The following is an 18,075-nucleotide window of genomic DNA, read 5'->3' on the forward strand; positions in this document are numbered from 1 at the left end:
ATAGTGACCACATAATATTGTAGGTACACTTTATTTTCATGTTCACGTAACAGTACAAAGCTTAAAAAAAAAAAAAAAAAAACTTGCCAAATTTGGAAGAGAGGTTTTCATTCACGCAAATTCATCTTGTGGGTTAAGCTTTTTATTTATGCTTCATTGTGAATAAATGACTAGGGGTCATGACATAAGGATTCAGATTTCTTGTTGACAAGAAAATCTTTTGACATATAAGAGGTCTTTTACTTTAAAAACATATTGTATGTTTCAGAACTCAAAATTTCCTCCTCACTGCAAAGGAGCATTTGTTGAAATCAAGCTGCCAAGATGACTCGTTCTCTACTTCCACATTGTGTTGTCACACTGTGGTAGATATTTGCATCTGACCGCCGCCACAACAACGCATCAATGCCTACTTCACCTTATCACTTCTGTAGCCCCCGCCCAGTAGTGGTGAGCAGTGAGATGGCAAGAGAAGAGAGAAGGTCAGTCAAGAATAGAGAGCCAGTCCTAACAGTGGGCATTTATTGGCAAGTCTTAAAGGAGAAGCGGCACCAAAACAGATAGTTTCTGACAGAGGGTCAGAATGAAGGTGCAAAATGATAATGTTTTGCAAATATACAACTGTTTTTTGTGCAATAAAACTTAAAAAATATTTAAGTGAATCTCAAGGAACACATTAAAACAATAAGAAAAGGCATGTCTTGACCATTTAAGGTATATATGAATAGTTCAAGCCAGTATTTCAGAGTTTTACTTGCCACCATTTTCACTGGCTCTACCACAGAAATAATTAAATAAAAAGGTTAATTGTTGTTTCCTTTACAAAAAACAAACAAACTACATTTTAGCTAGTTTGGAAATAATACAGCACTAATTTGGCTCCATGGCAGCTATTTTCATAAACACATTTTTGCTGGTCAACAATGGCATACAATGATGATTGATTTGTAATTTTCAACGCATTCTTACTGATGCTTCCAAGACTATCACAAGTCATTGTCACAACTTTATCAAAACTTCAGGTATGTTAGCCAGCTTAAAAACATTACCTCGATGACCAATTTAAACTGGCAGAATTCACAACAACAACAGGGGGAAACCGATAAAGACACCCCCTTCTAATTAACGGGTTTGGCTTTTGCAGTAGTGTCAGTGAAAACAAAGTTTAATGCAGCCCCATACAATGACATTCTTGCAAATTATTTGCTTCAAACTTTGTGGCAACAGTTTGGCAGTAGGTCCTGTTCCGTTCCAGCATGTCAGTGTCCCTGTGCACACAGTGAGGTCTATAAAGACATGATATAATGAGTCTGGTGTGGAAGATTTTAACTGGCCTGCACAAAGCCCAGACCTGAACCCCAATGTACACCTTTGGGATGATTTGGAACGCTGACTATGAGCCATGTCCCACTGCCCCACATTAGTGCCTGACCTCACTGATGCTCTTGTGTCTCATCCCAGCAGCCATGTTCCAACATCTAGAGGAAAGCTTTCCCAGAAGAGTTGAAACTGTTACAGCAGCAAACGGAGGGATTAATTCATTTGATTGTGAAATTAAATGTTTAACAAGCACTTTTTGGTGTGGTGTTTGGGTGTCCAAATTCTTCTGGCCATATGGTGTACTTGTGATTTTATATGTATATTCTGAGTGTGTGCATTTTGGAAGCAAGGAAATGTGTGCTGATGTTGCTAAAAATGATTGTGAATGTTGGGGCATGGATGGAGTCAAGGCCAGTCTGTTACCATCAGATCATCTCCCAGGATTTATGCCACTTTAAGGTATCTCTGTGTTATGCTCGGGGACTATTTGTGCTTTCTCTCTGAATGACAAGAGGGAAATCCCAGTAACTTCAGCCCTGCCCAAATAATGATCTGTTGGACCGATCTGATGGAATCACAATTTTCTTTTTCTTTTTTTTTCTTTTTCTTTTTTTTTTTTTTTGCTACCTGGCATGTCTACTGTAGTTCTTTTTAGGATTCCTTTTGTTGTTATAAACTGGACCAGACATTCAGTTACACATGATTTGTGCCATGATCATTCTTTAATGCATCCTCAGTCAGCCCTACTGATCTGGTTTGTGAGTCTTATGTGGTATCCCATCCTGGACTTTAGGCACCTTAAACTGAACAGGCAGGGACCCAGCTTAACCAGGTAAGACCAGCTTGAACAGGCTGAGAGACCAGCTGAAACTAGCTAAAAACAGCAAACCATCCTAGGTTGGTTTAAGATGCTTTTTTAGCAGATAGATACAAGATGTCAGAGTCAGGTATGTTGGGGCTATCATGTGTTGCATGTCTTCAGCAGCTGGGATTAGGGCTGGTGTAAACGAGTCATGTGCGTTTGTGAGTAAGCCTGGATTGGGTTTCAGTGGGTAGTATCTTTAGTCACCCTCCCTGTTTCTCATACACTCGCCGACTTTTCCAGCATTGGCTCCAAGTGACTAAGTGATTGGCTGGTTTATCCCTTAGCACTCATTGGCATCCATCCGTCAGTCTCTCCCTGTTGTGTTCATGTGGCAGACTGCTATCAGTGTGCTGGACTAGCCTGCTGGTGGTCAGCACATAAACTCCAGCCGGCTCTCCCTCGAGGCTTGTTCTCTCCTAATTGTGGGTCATCCACAGTTCTGTTGGCCCCTTGCTATTTTTAAGAGGCTGTAAAGTCAGGTCTGCTTGGGATGGACAGAGGCAGCAGAGGGGGTGCAACACAAAGACAGCGCAATGATTATTGGTAACGGAAACTAAGCCTAAACATTTTCTTTAACTGAAAAAAAAGTAAAACAGACATTATTGGCAAAACTAAACCTAAACAAAAATAAATTTTCATGACTCTAAAGGTATGGTCACATTTACCTTTTACATGGTGAAATTCCACAGACAAACAAAACATGGGTGGATGTGAAGCATGTGTGAACTGTAAAAATACTTTCAGATAACCTCTTTTTTTATGCTGCACTTTATTATCTGGGAGAGTAAAGTTATAAAGAAACTCACTGCTAAAAACATTTTCCTCATCCATTTTGAGTATTCAGTGTAGCTATGTACAAAGCACAGCCCATGCAGAGATCACTGCCAAACCAAGCAAGTTTCTATTTTACCCCACCAAACTTGTACCCCATGCAAAATTTGCACAGAGAAATTTCTTCGCCATAGGAAGGCCATCAGGCAAAATTCCGCACCGTGTAGATTCCCACTGAGATGGCTGTATTTCACCTGCGGTATTTCACCGTGCAAACGTAAATGTGACCGAGCCTTCAAAATGAATGAAGTAAAAATGACCACAAATTATTTGTAGTTTTTGATACACATAAAATTTGAAACCTTTACAACCCACCATTAAAAGGCAACTAACATGCAGTAACACTAGACAGCCCTTAGAAATGTAATGCTGTTACACTTATTTAAATTGTATCAGATAAAGTGTTCGTTTTAGCAGCCCAAAAATACTAAAACTAATATGAAAAATGAAAATGTAAAAACAGTCATGGAGAAGAAAATGACGAAAACTAAATTTAAAAAGACAAATTGAAAATGAAATTGATGTAAAAACTACATTTACAATGTCAGTTCTATTTTAACCCTTCACCAATACACACTGTGGTTCTTATCAGGGGTGCTGTAAATAGTCTGTATAGTGATTTCATTGATGAATTGCCAAATATTTGTTTGGTGCAAGATGAATGACTTTGATAAATGCAGCTGTCTATGGTGGATGTGAGCAGATACTGTAATTGTAGTGTGTGTGTGTGTGTTTGAGAGAAAGAGTTCACATTTGTCTGCTGGGAGTGACTGTGGGTCGAGCCCAGAGGAATGCGTGGCCTTCGCCTGTAACTGGCTTTGATCAGACATTCCTGTGGGAATCTTTTCTCTCTTTCGCTCTCTCATTTTGTCATCTTTTTTTCTCCTCATCCCTTTTTCTTTGTCATCCACATGGAAAGGTGGAGTTTTTTGAGGTAAACATTTAGTGGGAGGGGAGAACACTATTTAACATTAGTAACCGAGTCACTGAGGAAGAGAGGTTGAAAAAGAAGAACTGGAGTAAACATACAGTGCTGTGTGCTGGGAGTTCACACTCGACCATACCAGGAGGAGCTGCTAGAAAGAGAGCAACAGAGAAAAGTTAAGTCTGTCTTTATCCTCTCTGTTACTGTTGTTGCCCTTAACTGAGGCATCACTGGGGAGGCACTACATTGCCATGTTTGAAGCAACGCAGAATGTCATGCTGAAGCCAACCGAGTCCTGGAGGGAAACCCTTCTAGACCACAGAGTCATGGACCTCTTCTTCACTGTGAGTACCCCCCCCCCCCCCCTCTTGTTTCTTGACCCATTTCATTCTCTGCTTTTAAACTGCTCTGTTTGTTTTTTTCTCCCCCCTTTTTCCTCTTACCATTTCATTGCACATTCAGTACCTGAATCCTCTTGATTCCTCTCATGCTTCTTCCTACTTTTCTTTTCTGAAGACATTCTCTGTTTCTTCACTTGCTGATGATTTGACTAGATGACAGCATCAGAGCATTAAGCCGTCGATATTTATGGAAGGCAGATATAACAACACTGAAATGCAATGACCCCGAACAGTTTAATCACACTTAAAAATGCATGGATGTCATTGCATGACAACAAAATGTCAAACCAAATGTAACAAATTATGCTAGACCTTTACTTGGGTCTAACATCACTTTTCTGAGGCATTTTTGAAAGACTTAACCAAATGTGTCAAAGTGATTTTTATTGCCTTAGCAGAGATGAACTACAGATGTAGTTCATCACATTAGGTATGGACATGTTCAATAGTTACGATTATGTTCCACTAATGTTTGACAACCAGAAAGTATCCAAATACTTTTTGAATAGCATATCTGTTGTTTGATCATTTAATACCTTACAACCATCTTTTTGTGAAATGTTTTGGGTGAGCTTGAATTATCTTTCTTGAAAAATAAATGCCACTTGGTTTGATATTTTGTTTTCTACTGCAAAGACATTTATATATTAAGTGTGATTTAAGTGTTCAAATACTTTATGGAGCCACTATCTGTAAGGAATGCTCCAGGGAAGCTGTAGCTTTGTTGTGACTACATTGGGTAAAAACTGATCGTTTCACCTAGAGGCATGTCATTAAAGATTCAACCAAATGGGAATTTGTCTCATAGAACATTATACCTGTGAGCAAAGCATAGACTGAAGAGATCACAGTTCTGATTTGCGGAACAATTTTGTCATTTTTTTCCCCCAGCATCAGGAATGCAGATGGCAAATAGCCTTCTGCCTTTTCTCCATTACTATTACACGGCCTCCCTGAGCTGCCAAAAAAGTACTCCATTTTCCACCGTAGGTCTAGGGTGGTTACTAAGGGCAGATTAGATGTTACTTTCCTTCAATCTGCTGCTCAAGAATAGAGTGTACAAGGTGACAATATGCTACTCCATCATTCACGCCTCTTCTGAGAGTTGCCAGTAATCTGCAAACTGGCGACAAACTGTGCCCCCCTCTTTAACATGGGTCAGTCTGTTGACCTGAAGGTCAAGTGCTGTGCAAACAGCAGTGTCAGTTTTGCTTATTTTGGGATTTGCTGTAATGGGTTTTGGTTTTTGTAAATACTGAAATAGCAGATACCAGTAAATGTAGATTTACTCGTTCTTCATTAAAACTTTACAGCATTTTTGAAAAATAGTGATCAAAGCTATAACACCAGACAATGGATTTATGTGAATAATGCAGTGACCAAATATATCAAACAAATCAAAACTATCTTATGTAGCCACCCTACAGCTTTGCATACTCTTCTTGACATTCAAAACTATGAGGTGCATTCAAAATGCTTTTCAAATTTGACAGTTCAATAGTCTCTAGTCTCATTCATTATTTTATTTTAGTTAAAGAAGTATGTATTTGTCTAACAAAGATGTTTTTAACCATTTAAGCTTGAAGTCTTTAGATGGAAATGTTTTTAAGATGATGGGAAATACATTCAATTCAGTCAGGCTTGTCCTTGTTTTGTTTTTTTTTAACTGGCACTGTACATATTTACATTTTTGCCTCTTTTGCCATTTTACTGACAAGATGGTAGAGATAGAATAAGAAATAATGGGGGTGAAAGGATGGATAGATGTTGCAAGTCAAATTCAAACTTGCACCACGTCTGAATAAGCCAGAGTGTTTGCGCCAACTATCTGATTGTCCGTGGCTCCAATAGATTGTAAAATTAATTTGCGGTTGTATAACATTGCAGTGTGTGTGTGTGGGGGGGGGGGGGGGGCGGGCGGGGGATGTTTTTGTTAAGGGTTGAAGAGTGGTCAGCTGTCACACCCTCTTTGTGTTTTTACGAGTCTCTTTGTAGCTGTATGCATGGTGTAGTCGTTGTTTTTCTACGCCATGCCAGGGAGGTGTGTGTGTGTGTGTGTGTGTGTGTAAGAGTGAGTTATTGGACAGGTGGGTGAATGTGCGTGTGTCAGCCTGTCAGCAGTGTCTGTGTGTGTGTGTGTGTGTTGACTTGTCAGCTGTTGGTCCACACTTCTCAGCTGTGCCCTGAACAGGCAAGGGGGCATCCAGACACGCGCTGCTGGGATCAAAGGTGACTAGAGATGAGCTGCAGGATTAGACTCTGACCCCTGGATTCAGAGCCCCTGTTAACAGCCTCCAGTCCACCCTCAGGTGGTCCAAGAAGGGGCTGGTCCTCTGTTTGATGGGAAACTGTCCCTCTCAGCTGCTTCAATTGTTACCCAAAAGATTAAAACATGCAGAAGAGAGAAAATAAAGCTTAAAATAAACTTGTGTTCTCTTATATTCTCTTCACACCTAATAAAGCCATGGCTGCGCTAACATTTTCCAACCAGTCAAATTAAGTGGTTTTGTTTGTGGTTTGGGTTTAGGTTTGTTTTTACACCTTCCTGTCCTCACACAAACACAGTTACCTGGCTATATAAATGGAGACGTACCATAGGTTTCTAATGTTTTTAAATAAAGATCATTATAGTAACTATAGACCAACCCTAACCCTACTTTTTAGAATAATAATAATTAAAAAAAAAACCCAATCTAATTTATGTTCCAAAAGTTTCTAAAGGGAAGTTTTGTCTGATTTAGTTCAGTTCTTGGTGCAAATGTGTTCCTAAACTATAATAACTACAACTAAGTTCTGCACTCATACACTCATTTATTAGTAAATAATCACACTTTTGCCAAGATAAGTGGATACTGTATACAGTACTTCCTTTTAGTTTAAAGCGAAATGTAACTTGGACATGTTCTTGATAGGTTTTGTGATGTTCAGCTACATATGTAATGTTAAGCAAAGAGTTTCAGAGGCTGACATCTGATTCCTGGCCCAAAGCACATGCATGGTTTGTGTATGTTATAAACAGAATCAGGGATGTTATAAACAGAATCAGGGATCGTTATGGCACTTTGGGTATAACACTGTCGTTAGGTGATTGATTGTCGCCTCTGATTTTGTAACTGGATCTGAATGAAAGAAGAAAGCAGGAGAAGGTCTAATCCTTCCCGTGGACTGACACAAGGCTTTGTCTTCTCTCTATTAATAGGTCTCCCTGTCACTTTCTCTCTCGCATTCATTTGGAGAACTACCTTGTCTTGTTTTGATTTAGCCCACCCCCAACCCCACTTCCCCCTGCCAGACTCTAACTATAGTCAGACTCAAGGCGATTGGCATAGCTGGCATGGCGTGGATGTTCTTCTTCAGCGCAGCTGTTTTTACCGAGCATGCTGCTCGCAGAGCTTTGGCCTTGCACTCTTTTCTTTCTTCTCTCGTTCATTCTTTCCCTATACAGTTCTCCCCTCCTTTCTGTCTCTCGTTCTCTCTCCCTCCCTCTCGTCGTCTTCAGCTCAGAGGATGAGTTCACACTCTGGATAGACTGCACTAGCAGTCAGGGCTGTGTTATGGTGCATGAGCATTAGCACTTTGCCGAGTGGCTGACATTCTTCTGTGTAGCTTTAGGAGATGGAATGTGGTGGGGAAATGCCCATTTAGATTCTTCCTCAGTCATCCAGATCGCTCACACGGGTCTGTCTGACTCACGTACCTCTGCACGGCTTCTCCATCTCCACCAGAACATGTGACGAACAGACGGGAAAGAGTGAGGCTGAAAGAAAGGGATTTAGGGAAGAAACGAGCAAAGGAGTGAGTAGAACCTGTGCTAAACATCCGTTTTGCTGTGGCACCACTTGTGCTGATTGCTAGGGAAGAGCAGGAGACTCCAATCAGTCCATTCAGTAATGTTTAGCCACGGCACTTCTTTGCAGTGTCATTTCACGACGCTCGAGGAGACTCAGATCCTGATTTCCTCGGTCTGGATTGATGATTGAGAAGCTGATCTGTGGTTGATTGGCTTGGGCTGTGTTGGCCTGGATGCCAACGTGTTTTGTCTGTGGTGAGAGAGAGAGGGGGCGAGAGGCTGTAGTTTTAACTTCCTTCATCGGAAAGTAAGGGGTATTCCACGATTTTTAGACATCAGTTCATTGTACCTCTGTGCAGAAGGTTTTGCAGACTTTAATGACATGAGAAATCGAAGACAGATCTGTGTATCTATGTGTAAAAGAGAGCAGAAGAGAGGAGGAGGAGAGAGCGAGAAAGTATGTTTTTGTATATCTATGAGGGAGGCTTTTCTCTGTGATTCAGGGAGACTGTGTGTGAGCTCTATAGCCCGTGTGTTTTGTCAGCTGCCTATGGGCCGGTTCCTCTTGGACTCTTTGAGGGGGCCTGTCTGGTTTTAACACTGCAGAGCGTACCTTCAGGGGTATATACACTCCTTTCTCTCTCTGTCTCTTTCGCTCACTGTTTCGAGTGAACAGTCTCTTCAATCTCCATTTTTTCTTTCTCTCTCATACTCACTCTTTGATATCATGTCTCCCAGGGAGAAGGATTTCAGTCTGTTGGTGAGCTGCAATCAGCTTTGATGTCAGTTTTGAGAGTATTTGTTCATTGTGTGGTCTTAGTCCTTTAGTCGTTTACAGATAAATTGGTATCAGTAGTTCACTAGTGATGTTTGTAATAGCAGTGACGGAAAATTTTACTCTGTTTTGGCATAAATATTAATAGTTAATATATACAAATTATAAAAAAATTAAGTAGATATAAGAAAATGGTTTTAGAAAGATAAAGAGTTTTTTTTTTATATATATCGTAAATAAATTTGAGTATCATTCATGCTGCTTTTATCTTGTTTTTGGAAGCAATTACATTCTATAATGGATTGGTAAACTTGAGTGTAGTGAGTCAGGAAATGTAATGCATTTGAGCACTGATTTACAGCCTCCCTCTTTCTCGTAGGTGCACAGAAAGATCAGAGAGGACTCGGATATGGCACAGGACTCCCTTCAGTGTCTGGCCCAGTTGGCCTCTATGCATGGCCCTATCTTCCCTGATGAGAACGCTCAGGTGACCTACCTGGCACACCTGGTGGAGGGACTGCTCAACATGATCAATGGGTGTGTGCATGTGTCTGATACTTCCAGATTACGAAATCGGGCTGCTTATTGTTGACATTTGATAGTTCTTCTGCTTTCAATGGATTTGCAGAAGTTAGTTACTTAATAAATGGGTGAATTTCCCAAAAATTGGTCCCTTTTTAGCCAAAGATCAAAAGAAAAAAGAAATTATATTTTGCATAAAGAAAACTTCGACTATTAAAAGCATTAAGATTTTTAAATTGCGACATTTAATGGGTCCTCATTATTTCATTAACGGTAATGCATCCAAATGTTTTACTTTTGAGTAGTGTCTCCAATTATCCTAAATGGTGATTCTCATTAGACTCTAATTACTTGTAATACAGTAATTGTTTACAGCAATGCAAAACATCTTAATGGTCCTACAAATAGCCTTAATCTGCTTTCAGCAGAATGTGTACTGTATATTCTTTTTTATTTTTTGTCAGGATATGACCTGAAGATGTATTGGAAGAGGTATTTGTTAACTGTCTAAAACATGGGAATCTCCATATGTGATACAAAGATGGAATGATGTCTCTGCAGCTTTAAATACACACACACACACACACTCTTACACACTGCTGTTTGGAATTTGAGAACATGTAGGCATAGTGAGTTGGGGTCTCTCCTCACTCCTCCCTCTCTCTGCAATTCTGTAATCACCTATTCCTGGAGCATTTTTCCAGTTACATCATCGGAAAACCATGCGGCAGGTCCGCCAATCTGCCGTAATTGAACTCTTCTGCTTACACTTTAAATCCATCTGATATGGGTTAGAGCTGCAGTTGGGAGCATAAGGAAAGGCAGACCCTGAGTGGTCTTTCAGCATTTAATGCCGATTTATACTGCGTCGTACCTATGTTGTAGGCTCTGCTTAGTAGCCAATGCGGTGGTTTGCATTTATAGTTCTGCATTAGTGTGTTTCTACATCGTTCTGTGAGTACACAGCCAAGTGCATGTATGCTATATAAAGGAAATGCATTCATTTCTGAAATAATTATACATTTCTGAAATAAACTAAAGTGATGTCATTCGTGGATTCAAACGTATTTGTTTACATTAAAATGAGTTCAATGTTTGCTGTGTTTAGGTACATATTATTATTATTATTATACTGTACTTGTTGGCTACCATGCAGATCGAAAATAAATCAGTCATAAATTGTATACTTTTGAGTCGCTTAATATTAAATAAATATTTTGGCATTCTTTGAGGCTCTGTGCTGAAATCCCTCTCCATCAAATTAAGTAATAACTAGGGCTGTCGATTTGACGCGTTAATTCAGTGTGATTAATTTTATAAAAAATAACCTCCCTCCTTCTGAGCAATTCAAGCTTGAAGTACCACCTGTTTTCTCCAGGGGGCAGTAAGTCTGTTTGGGCAACGCGCTAATTAAGAGAAGAAACCACACTCACCAACAGCAGACAACACGAGATGAGAACACGTTCTTGCGTTCAAACACGGCTTGGTGGAGCACAAATACGAACGCAGGGATCTCAAGACGTGTTTTCTAAGCTTCAGACTATGGCTGTGTCTTGTTTTTGAAGGATGCGTCCTCTGGAGGTCGCATTTGTCGGCCGCATACTTCATCAAGATTTAAAAAAGCGAGTAGAACACTTCGAATGCAGCCTTTAACAGGAATTCGGAGGATACATGAGATGTATCCTTCGTGGGCACTTACAACCCACAATTCTTTGCTTCAATGGAAATGTCAATTTTCCCGTAAATATAATGTTCAAACGCAAGGAATGTTAATTCCCAAGTTGAAGTACCTCAGTAGATGGGTGCAGAGTATATAACATGTATAATTATATTAATATATATAATTAAAATAAAGTATTAGACTAAAAGTACACCTGTAAAATCTATTTTCTTTTCTCTTTATATCATTATAACTCTCCTAAAATGTACCTCATACATTCCCTTCGAAAGGAACTTTTTCTTCTCACTCAAAGCACTCGCTCTTGTTAAAGAATGGCGTGCTGTCATAGCAACCATGTTACGTTCCTTTTCCGTTTGACATACGAAGACCGTCTCGTTTAAACGAGATTTGTTTAAAGGAGGACACGTCCTACCTAGCACGCAGCCTTGTTTAATTTGACACAGCGATCTGAAAACAGTAGGTTTATGACGCGACGGAATCGATGCGCTCCAAATACGTCTGACGCAGCTGTGCATTGATGCGTCCGTGGAAAAGCCCTCATAATAAATCCATCTCGGACTAACTGACGAATTCAATTGCAAAATGGATTGTGTGAACTGTAGGCCAACGATAAGCAGATTACAGAAGTTCAATAATATGTAAATAAAAAAATATTGCATACTAAAGCCACTTTTTGAATTATCTTTTTGGTAACACTTTACAATAAGGTTCTATTCGTTAATATTAGTAAATGCATTAAGTATCATGAACAAACCGTTAACAATATATTGTTTACAGCATTTATTAATATTAGTTGATAAAAATACAATTGTTGATTTTTAAGATCATATTAGTTCATAATGCATTTACTGTTAACAAACACAGCTTTTGATTTGAGAAATGTAATATGTTGAAATTAACATTAAGATTAATAAAAGCTGTAAAAATATTGTGCATTGTTAGTTCATGTTAAATAATGTTAACTAATGTTAACAAATGGAACCTTACTGTAAAGTGTTACTGTCTTTTTTTAATGCTTTACTAGTGTGCCACAATGATGTAATGCATTTTAATTATCTATATTATTTTTTGTAATATATATTTATTTATAATTATTTAAATATAACTATTTATAATAATGATTACAAGTATTTAATCATTATTCAATTATTGTTATTTGAGAGACTTTCTAAGCAAATATTTATATATGCGATCAACTGCGATTAATCGGCATACCATGTAATTAATTCGATTAAAAAATTTAATCGATTGACAGCCCTAGTAATAACTTGCTTGACCAACACAATTGGAGTCATTGTAAAGCTTAGAAGTTGGACTTTACAATGCATATAGGCACTATAATCATCTCTGAACAGGTTTCTTTTTTTTTTTTCATTTGCTGACAAATTAGAAGTGTTCCATTTGCGTAACGTATTAAATATGATTTTTTTTTTTTCAAACTTTCAGATATATGGTAAAAATATCAAACAGATTGGAAATGTGTCATTTAGAATAAAACAAATATTGTGTCATTCACATACCATATGTATATTGAGTAAAAGCCCAGATAAGAGTTTGTAAGCTGTAAACATGTCTTTTTGTCACGTTTTCGCTTGTAATTTCATGAAAGACAAACAAAATATAAAACAGCAGACGTTCCCGAAAAACAAAACGAGTCCAACTATTAAAGAACAATGATTTAGGTTGGTTGAGGCTTCAATGATAAGGGACAATTAAGTCAGAAATTGGTATGCCACTGTAAATTATTAAAGTAATAAAGTTTTATTTTGTAACATTGCAGTCCCAACCTGTTCCTCACCATCTTCATATTGCCCTCTTACAGGATTGAGATCGAAGACTCCGAGGCTGTGGGGATCTCAAACATCATCAGTAACCTAATCAGCACATTTCCCCGAAGCGTTTTGACAGCGCTCCCGAACGAGCTCTTTGCCTCTTTCATTAACTGCCTCACGCTGCTCACATGTTCCTTTGGTCGCAGCGCTGCCCTGGAGGAGGTGGTGAGTACTGCATTTGTGCCATATTAGACACAATGATGGTTACACTTTGCAGAGAGCTGTGGACAAAATAACAGCTCTGTCACCGCAGAAGGTGAATTTTTAGATGTGTTTTTACAACATTAGGTATTGCAAAGGAAAATGAAAGAATGAATTCTGTTGCTAAAGGCTAATTGCTGGCCTTTATAAGTTTCCTGTGAGTTGATAAAGATAGAGCTTAATCTGTCTCTGTCAATAGCTGGATAAGGATGACATGGTGTACATGGAAGCATATGATAAGCTGCTGGAGTCCTGGCTGACGCTGGTCCAGGAGGACGAGCACTTCCCCCGGGGCTGCTTCATCCAACCGGCAGTGCAGGTCTTCAACTCCTACATCCAGTGTCACCTCGCAGCGCCCGACGGCACAAGAAACCTGGTCAGCATAACTGCATTTATCTGTCTTCACATCCAAAGCATATTTTATTATGCTGTAAACACGTCCACCCATCTTTCTCTGCATGCTAAATCGATTTTAACATGGTCAAAACTTTTCCTTTTACAGTCTTTCAAAGTTAACTTTTCCAAATACTCAATTGTTGCTGTTCTTGTGAAAAGAAAATTGAATTTCTGGTCTGCTTTTCTTAATCAAAATGGAAAAGCATGAAGTACAACAAGTCTAAAAAGGTTTTTCTTAAAGAATCCACTGCCAAAGTAACAAACAGCTTCTCTAGCACATGGGCTTGGTCATATACTCGATTTTGTCTTTTTAGACCGCAAATGGTGTGGCTTCTCATGAAGAGGAAGAAATTAATGAGTTACAGGAGGATGACAGAGAGCTGTTCTCAGATCAGCTGGCTAGCATCAGCATGTTGGGGCGCATCGCTGCAGACCACTGTATACCTCTACTCACGGGGTACGAATACGCACCTCATTTCAGAGAAACCACTGTAATAGACTACTTGTGAACCTTACATTTCTGCTCCATCTTTAGTTTGTTGGAGGACCGAGTCACACGGCTTCACGGGCAACTCCAAAGACACCAACAGCACCTCATGGCCTCCTCAGATCCAGGCACGGTGGACCGGAAAGTTCTAGACGACCTTTACGAAGACATTCATTGGCTAATATTAGTCTCAGGTCTGTGTAATTCTTAGCAGACTTAAAAGTTATGCTGGATATTAAGATGGGACATCTCTATTCATCCAGGTCATAGTAATATGTCAGATATACCATCTGTGTTCATTCTAGAATTTTATGATTTGTAAGTTACTGTTGCTTCTGTTGTAACTTCCTGTCAATTGTCATATGTCTGCTTGGATGCATGTTAAATATTGCACTGCATTTCCTGAAGGAACCTTGTTTCGTTTTGTTCATTGCTCTGCAATGTTTAAGAACAACAATAAACGGGCCTGGATAGCTCAGCGAGTATTTATGCTGACTACCACCCCTGGAGTTGTGAGTTCGAATCCAGGGTGTGCTGAGTGACTCCAGCCAGGTCTCCTAAGCAACCAAATTGGCCTGGTTGCTAGGTAGGGTAGAGTCACATGGGGTAACCTCCTCGTTTTCACTATTATGTGTGGTTCTCGCTCTTGGTGGGGCGCGTGGTGAGTTGTGCGTGGATGCCGCGGAGAATAGTGTGGGCCTCCACACGCGCTATGTCTCCGCGGTAACGCACTCAACAAGCCACGCGATAAGATGCGCGGATTGACGGTTTCAGATGCGGAGGCAACTGAGATTCGTCCTCCGCCACCTGGATTGATTCACTACGCCACTACGAGGACTTAGAGCGCATTGGGAATTGGGCATTCCAAATTGGGGCGAAAAATAAACCGGACTTTGACTTTGTACGGCCAGTAGTCCTTGATGAAAAGCAGTTGGCGCTGTCCGTGGTAGAATACAGTTCAGTTTACTGCTAAGTAACCGGTTGGCAGAGACTTCTGCTTATATGGCCTGCTGCAGTCTCTTATAATGGACACAGTGACCCTGAATGCATCCCTAGACCTTACCGGGGAAAAGAAAACCAATAGGATGGGAAAAAACAGACCATAGTGGAAATTTTACAACTCAGTCCAAGTGATTGACACATTTTTCTAGCGCAAACTCTGGTAGAGCACTATCTCTTCCCAGAAAGAAAGTCACATTGCGCTTTGTTGGAGCTAGATGCTGTGATGATTCAGATTGCAAGGGGCTGCCGAAAATAATGACGTAATCAATCTCTAAATTAAAAATAAGGCCCGTCTTTGACACATTTGTGTATAGTTGTTATAGTTTCCAACTTAAGCCTAAAGTATACTTCGGTCATACAGTACAGGACATGTGACGCAAATCTCGTCATCAGTAGAGTGCTCGAGCACTGAACGCATGCAGCACGATTTTTCTAACCGTGCAGAATGCGCATGCACCTGGAATTATTGAAATGTCATGAAGAAATCTTAGAAGATTATGTAATCGCCGGTAAATAAAAGGAGACGAAGGTAAAAACAACAACAGTGGGTATGAACGTCAAGAGCGTGTGTGTGAGAAGGTCAGAAGATACCTGCATTTGTATAACTTGAGTCTGAAGGACAATAAAGACATAGGTCTTTTCTTTTTTTCTCCCCAGTTTGGAATGCTCAATTCCCAGTGTGCTCTTAAGTAATCATGGTGGCGTAGTGACTCTCCTCAGTCCAGGTGGCGGAGGACAAATCTCAGTTGCCTCTGCGTCTGAGACCGTCAATCCGCGCATCTTATCACGTGGCTTGTTGAGCGCGTTACCACGGAGACGTAGCACGTGCGGAGGCCCACGCTATTCTCCGCGGCATCCACGCACAACTCACCACGCGCCCCACTGAGAACGAGAACCACACAGTATAGCGACCACGAGGAGGTTACCCCATGTGACTGTACCCTCCCTAGCAACAGGGCCAATTTGGTTGCTTAGGAGACCTGGCTGGAGACACTCAGCACGCCCTGGATTCGAACTCGCGACTCCAGGGTTGGTAGTCAGCATCAGTACTATCTTTGTATCTTTATGGTTCTAAATTCCTGAAGAGAAATTGTCCGGTGTCTTATAGCAGTCGTAGTGCACATGCGCCAACCACCTGTGTATGCGCGCACTGTCAAATGGAGTATACTTTGACAGGCTCGCATTCAACTGTACGCAGACGCTGAGCATTTGCATCAAAAACGAAGTTTACTTTGGGCTTTAGTGAAAAAGTAATGTCACATGATCATTATCGATCATTGTTTTTGTTTTTTTGGATTGGTTATTGCTGTCACTGCCAGGTACTCAAGAACTTGTGCCCTCCCTAAAACGTTTAGGACGTTTTGTAGTTGTATGATGTCTAAAGTGTGGTTTTGTTGTTTTATTAGGCTACCTCTTGGCTGATGACCCTCAGGGTGAGACACCGTTGATACCTTCAGAAGTTATGGAGTACTCTATCAAACACTCCACGGAGGTGGATATTAACACTACACTGCAGCTCCTTGGCTCTCCTGGAGAAAAGGCCACCTCCATCCCAGGATGCAACAGGACAGACTCAGTTATCAGGTAAAGGAACCTCACAGTAGCACGCTGGGTGCTTCTCATTCTTGCATTGTAGCTCTTCCCTCTTAGGACGCCAGGAAAGTATACAAATAAAGGAAACGAGGACGGAGGAGTCGAAGCAAGATGTATTTGTTAGTGATGCAACAAAATGAAAATTCAACGTTTTGACCATTAGGTCTTCATCAGGAAAAAGGTTTGCCTGACGAAGACCAAATGGTCGAAACATTGCAAGTGTAAGCCAGCAAAGTATTTTTGTAACAATCAGTGTACGTATACTTATAATTTTTTCTTTGTTGATTGCATTGTATCTTGCACCTGTGCCCAACTCGGGTTGGACATGCATACCTTTTTCAGAAAGTGTGGGAAGCCTGATGGTAAGATACATCCAAGGTAACCCTGCCCCTAAATGACACAATGACAAAACCGACTGTGATTGATCACTTTGTGTAAGTTAGACAGCTTTTCCTGTTTAGGTGGGTGGTTCTTGACAATTTAAGCTGCAAAACAGTCCAGAACTTTGCCGTTTTACTCAAAGGTTATGTGAGAATATGCCTGCTGCAGCCATGATCCAGCAACATCAAAATTTTTGTATTTTATCCAAAAAATGTAAGCTATTTATGTTATGATTTTGAAAAAAAGGCAAAGTCTGTCAATTTTGAAAAAAAAAAAAATGTAATTGAAATACAGATATTTGGCATCAGTTAATAATTTCAGTATTGTTATGAAGTATAAAAATTACTATACTGTATCATTTTTCTTTCACCTCATTTTAGCTACACGTTTATGCCCTTGTATTTGCATATTGTGCTCTTTATATTCCATATCTTTTAATCTCTATGTACTCTTCTTTTATACATTTAAACAGCCACTGTGCTGCAGCCTGGTTCCTAATATTGGACAAGAAGGTTTGCTATCTCTTCAGTGCCTGCTTGTCTGATAAATGCTGTTTCTGCATTATCAAAATGGTAACGATCAGCTGGTTTGACTGTCTGGCTGTTTGCACGTCTTGCTGCCTACAGAAACAATGACTTAAGTCACTAAGGCTCCAGAGTTCTTAAGCCGCCTTATGTTTTGAGTTTACCACTCAGCAATGCTGCCTGAGAGACCAGGCGTGGTGTAGCACAGGGTGTTTGATCTGCCCCCGGTGCTGGCAGTTCAATTGCCCAGTGGGGAATGCCCTGGCATGCTCCCAGATAGGCCTGCCACGCGAACAGCAGCCCCCTAGTGGCCCCAGCCCTGGCGCCAGCCAATTCTCCAGCACCACTCCCCATACATAATTCTATTAGAGCCAGACCAGGTGCTGCTCAGAGCCAGGGTCAGAGGGGAAAGCTAGGGGACCAAACTGAGTGTGTGTGTTCTGAATCTATTTCCAACTTGATAAACCTTGATTTTAGTTTCTATTTTAAGCTATTGTTTTCCAGGGACTGCACTCTCATTATTGGATTTGAGGCTGATTTTAACTAGCA

The 18,075-nt window shown here is 40.3% G+C and overlaps 1 protein-coding gene across 6 annotated transcripts in view; it reads left to right on the plus strand.

The window, feature by feature from the left end:
• The window catches only part of xpo4 (exportin 4), a 61,159-nt gene that overhangs the window by 29,169 nt on the left and 13,915 nt on the right, over nucleotides 1-18,075 (plus strand). For 5 of the 6 annotated variants that reach the window (XM_051711210.1, XM_051711212.1, XM_051711215.1 and 2 more), the window contains exons 7-13: nucleotides 4,172-4,285; nucleotides 9,287-9,444; nucleotides 12,933-13,107; nucleotides 13,343-13,519; nucleotides 13,854-13,996; nucleotides 14,075-14,220; nucleotides 16,435-16,612. In XM_051711210.1, the coding sequence (XP_051567170.1) occupies nucleotides 4,172-4,285; nucleotides 9,287-9,444; nucleotides 12,933-13,107; nucleotides 13,343-13,519; nucleotides 13,854-13,996; nucleotides 14,075-14,220; nucleotides 16,435-16,612 (1,091 nt within the window). The remainder of the gene's footprint in view (nucleotides 1-4,171; nucleotides 4,286-9,286; nucleotides 9,445-12,932; nucleotides 13,108-13,342; nucleotides 13,520-13,853; nucleotides 13,997-14,074; nucleotides 14,221-16,434; nucleotides 16,613-18,075) is intronic. The other variant, XM_051711214.1, reaches the window with a different exon arrangement.

This window comes from Myxocyprinus asiaticus, chromosome 11, assembly GCF_019703515.2.
Source record: "Myxocyprinus asiaticus isolate MX2 ecotype Aquarium Trade chromosome 11, UBuf_Myxa_2, whole genome shotgun sequence".
NCBI lineage: Eukaryota > Metazoa > Chordata > Actinopteri > Cypriniformes > Catostomidae > Myxocyprinus > Myxocyprinus asiaticus.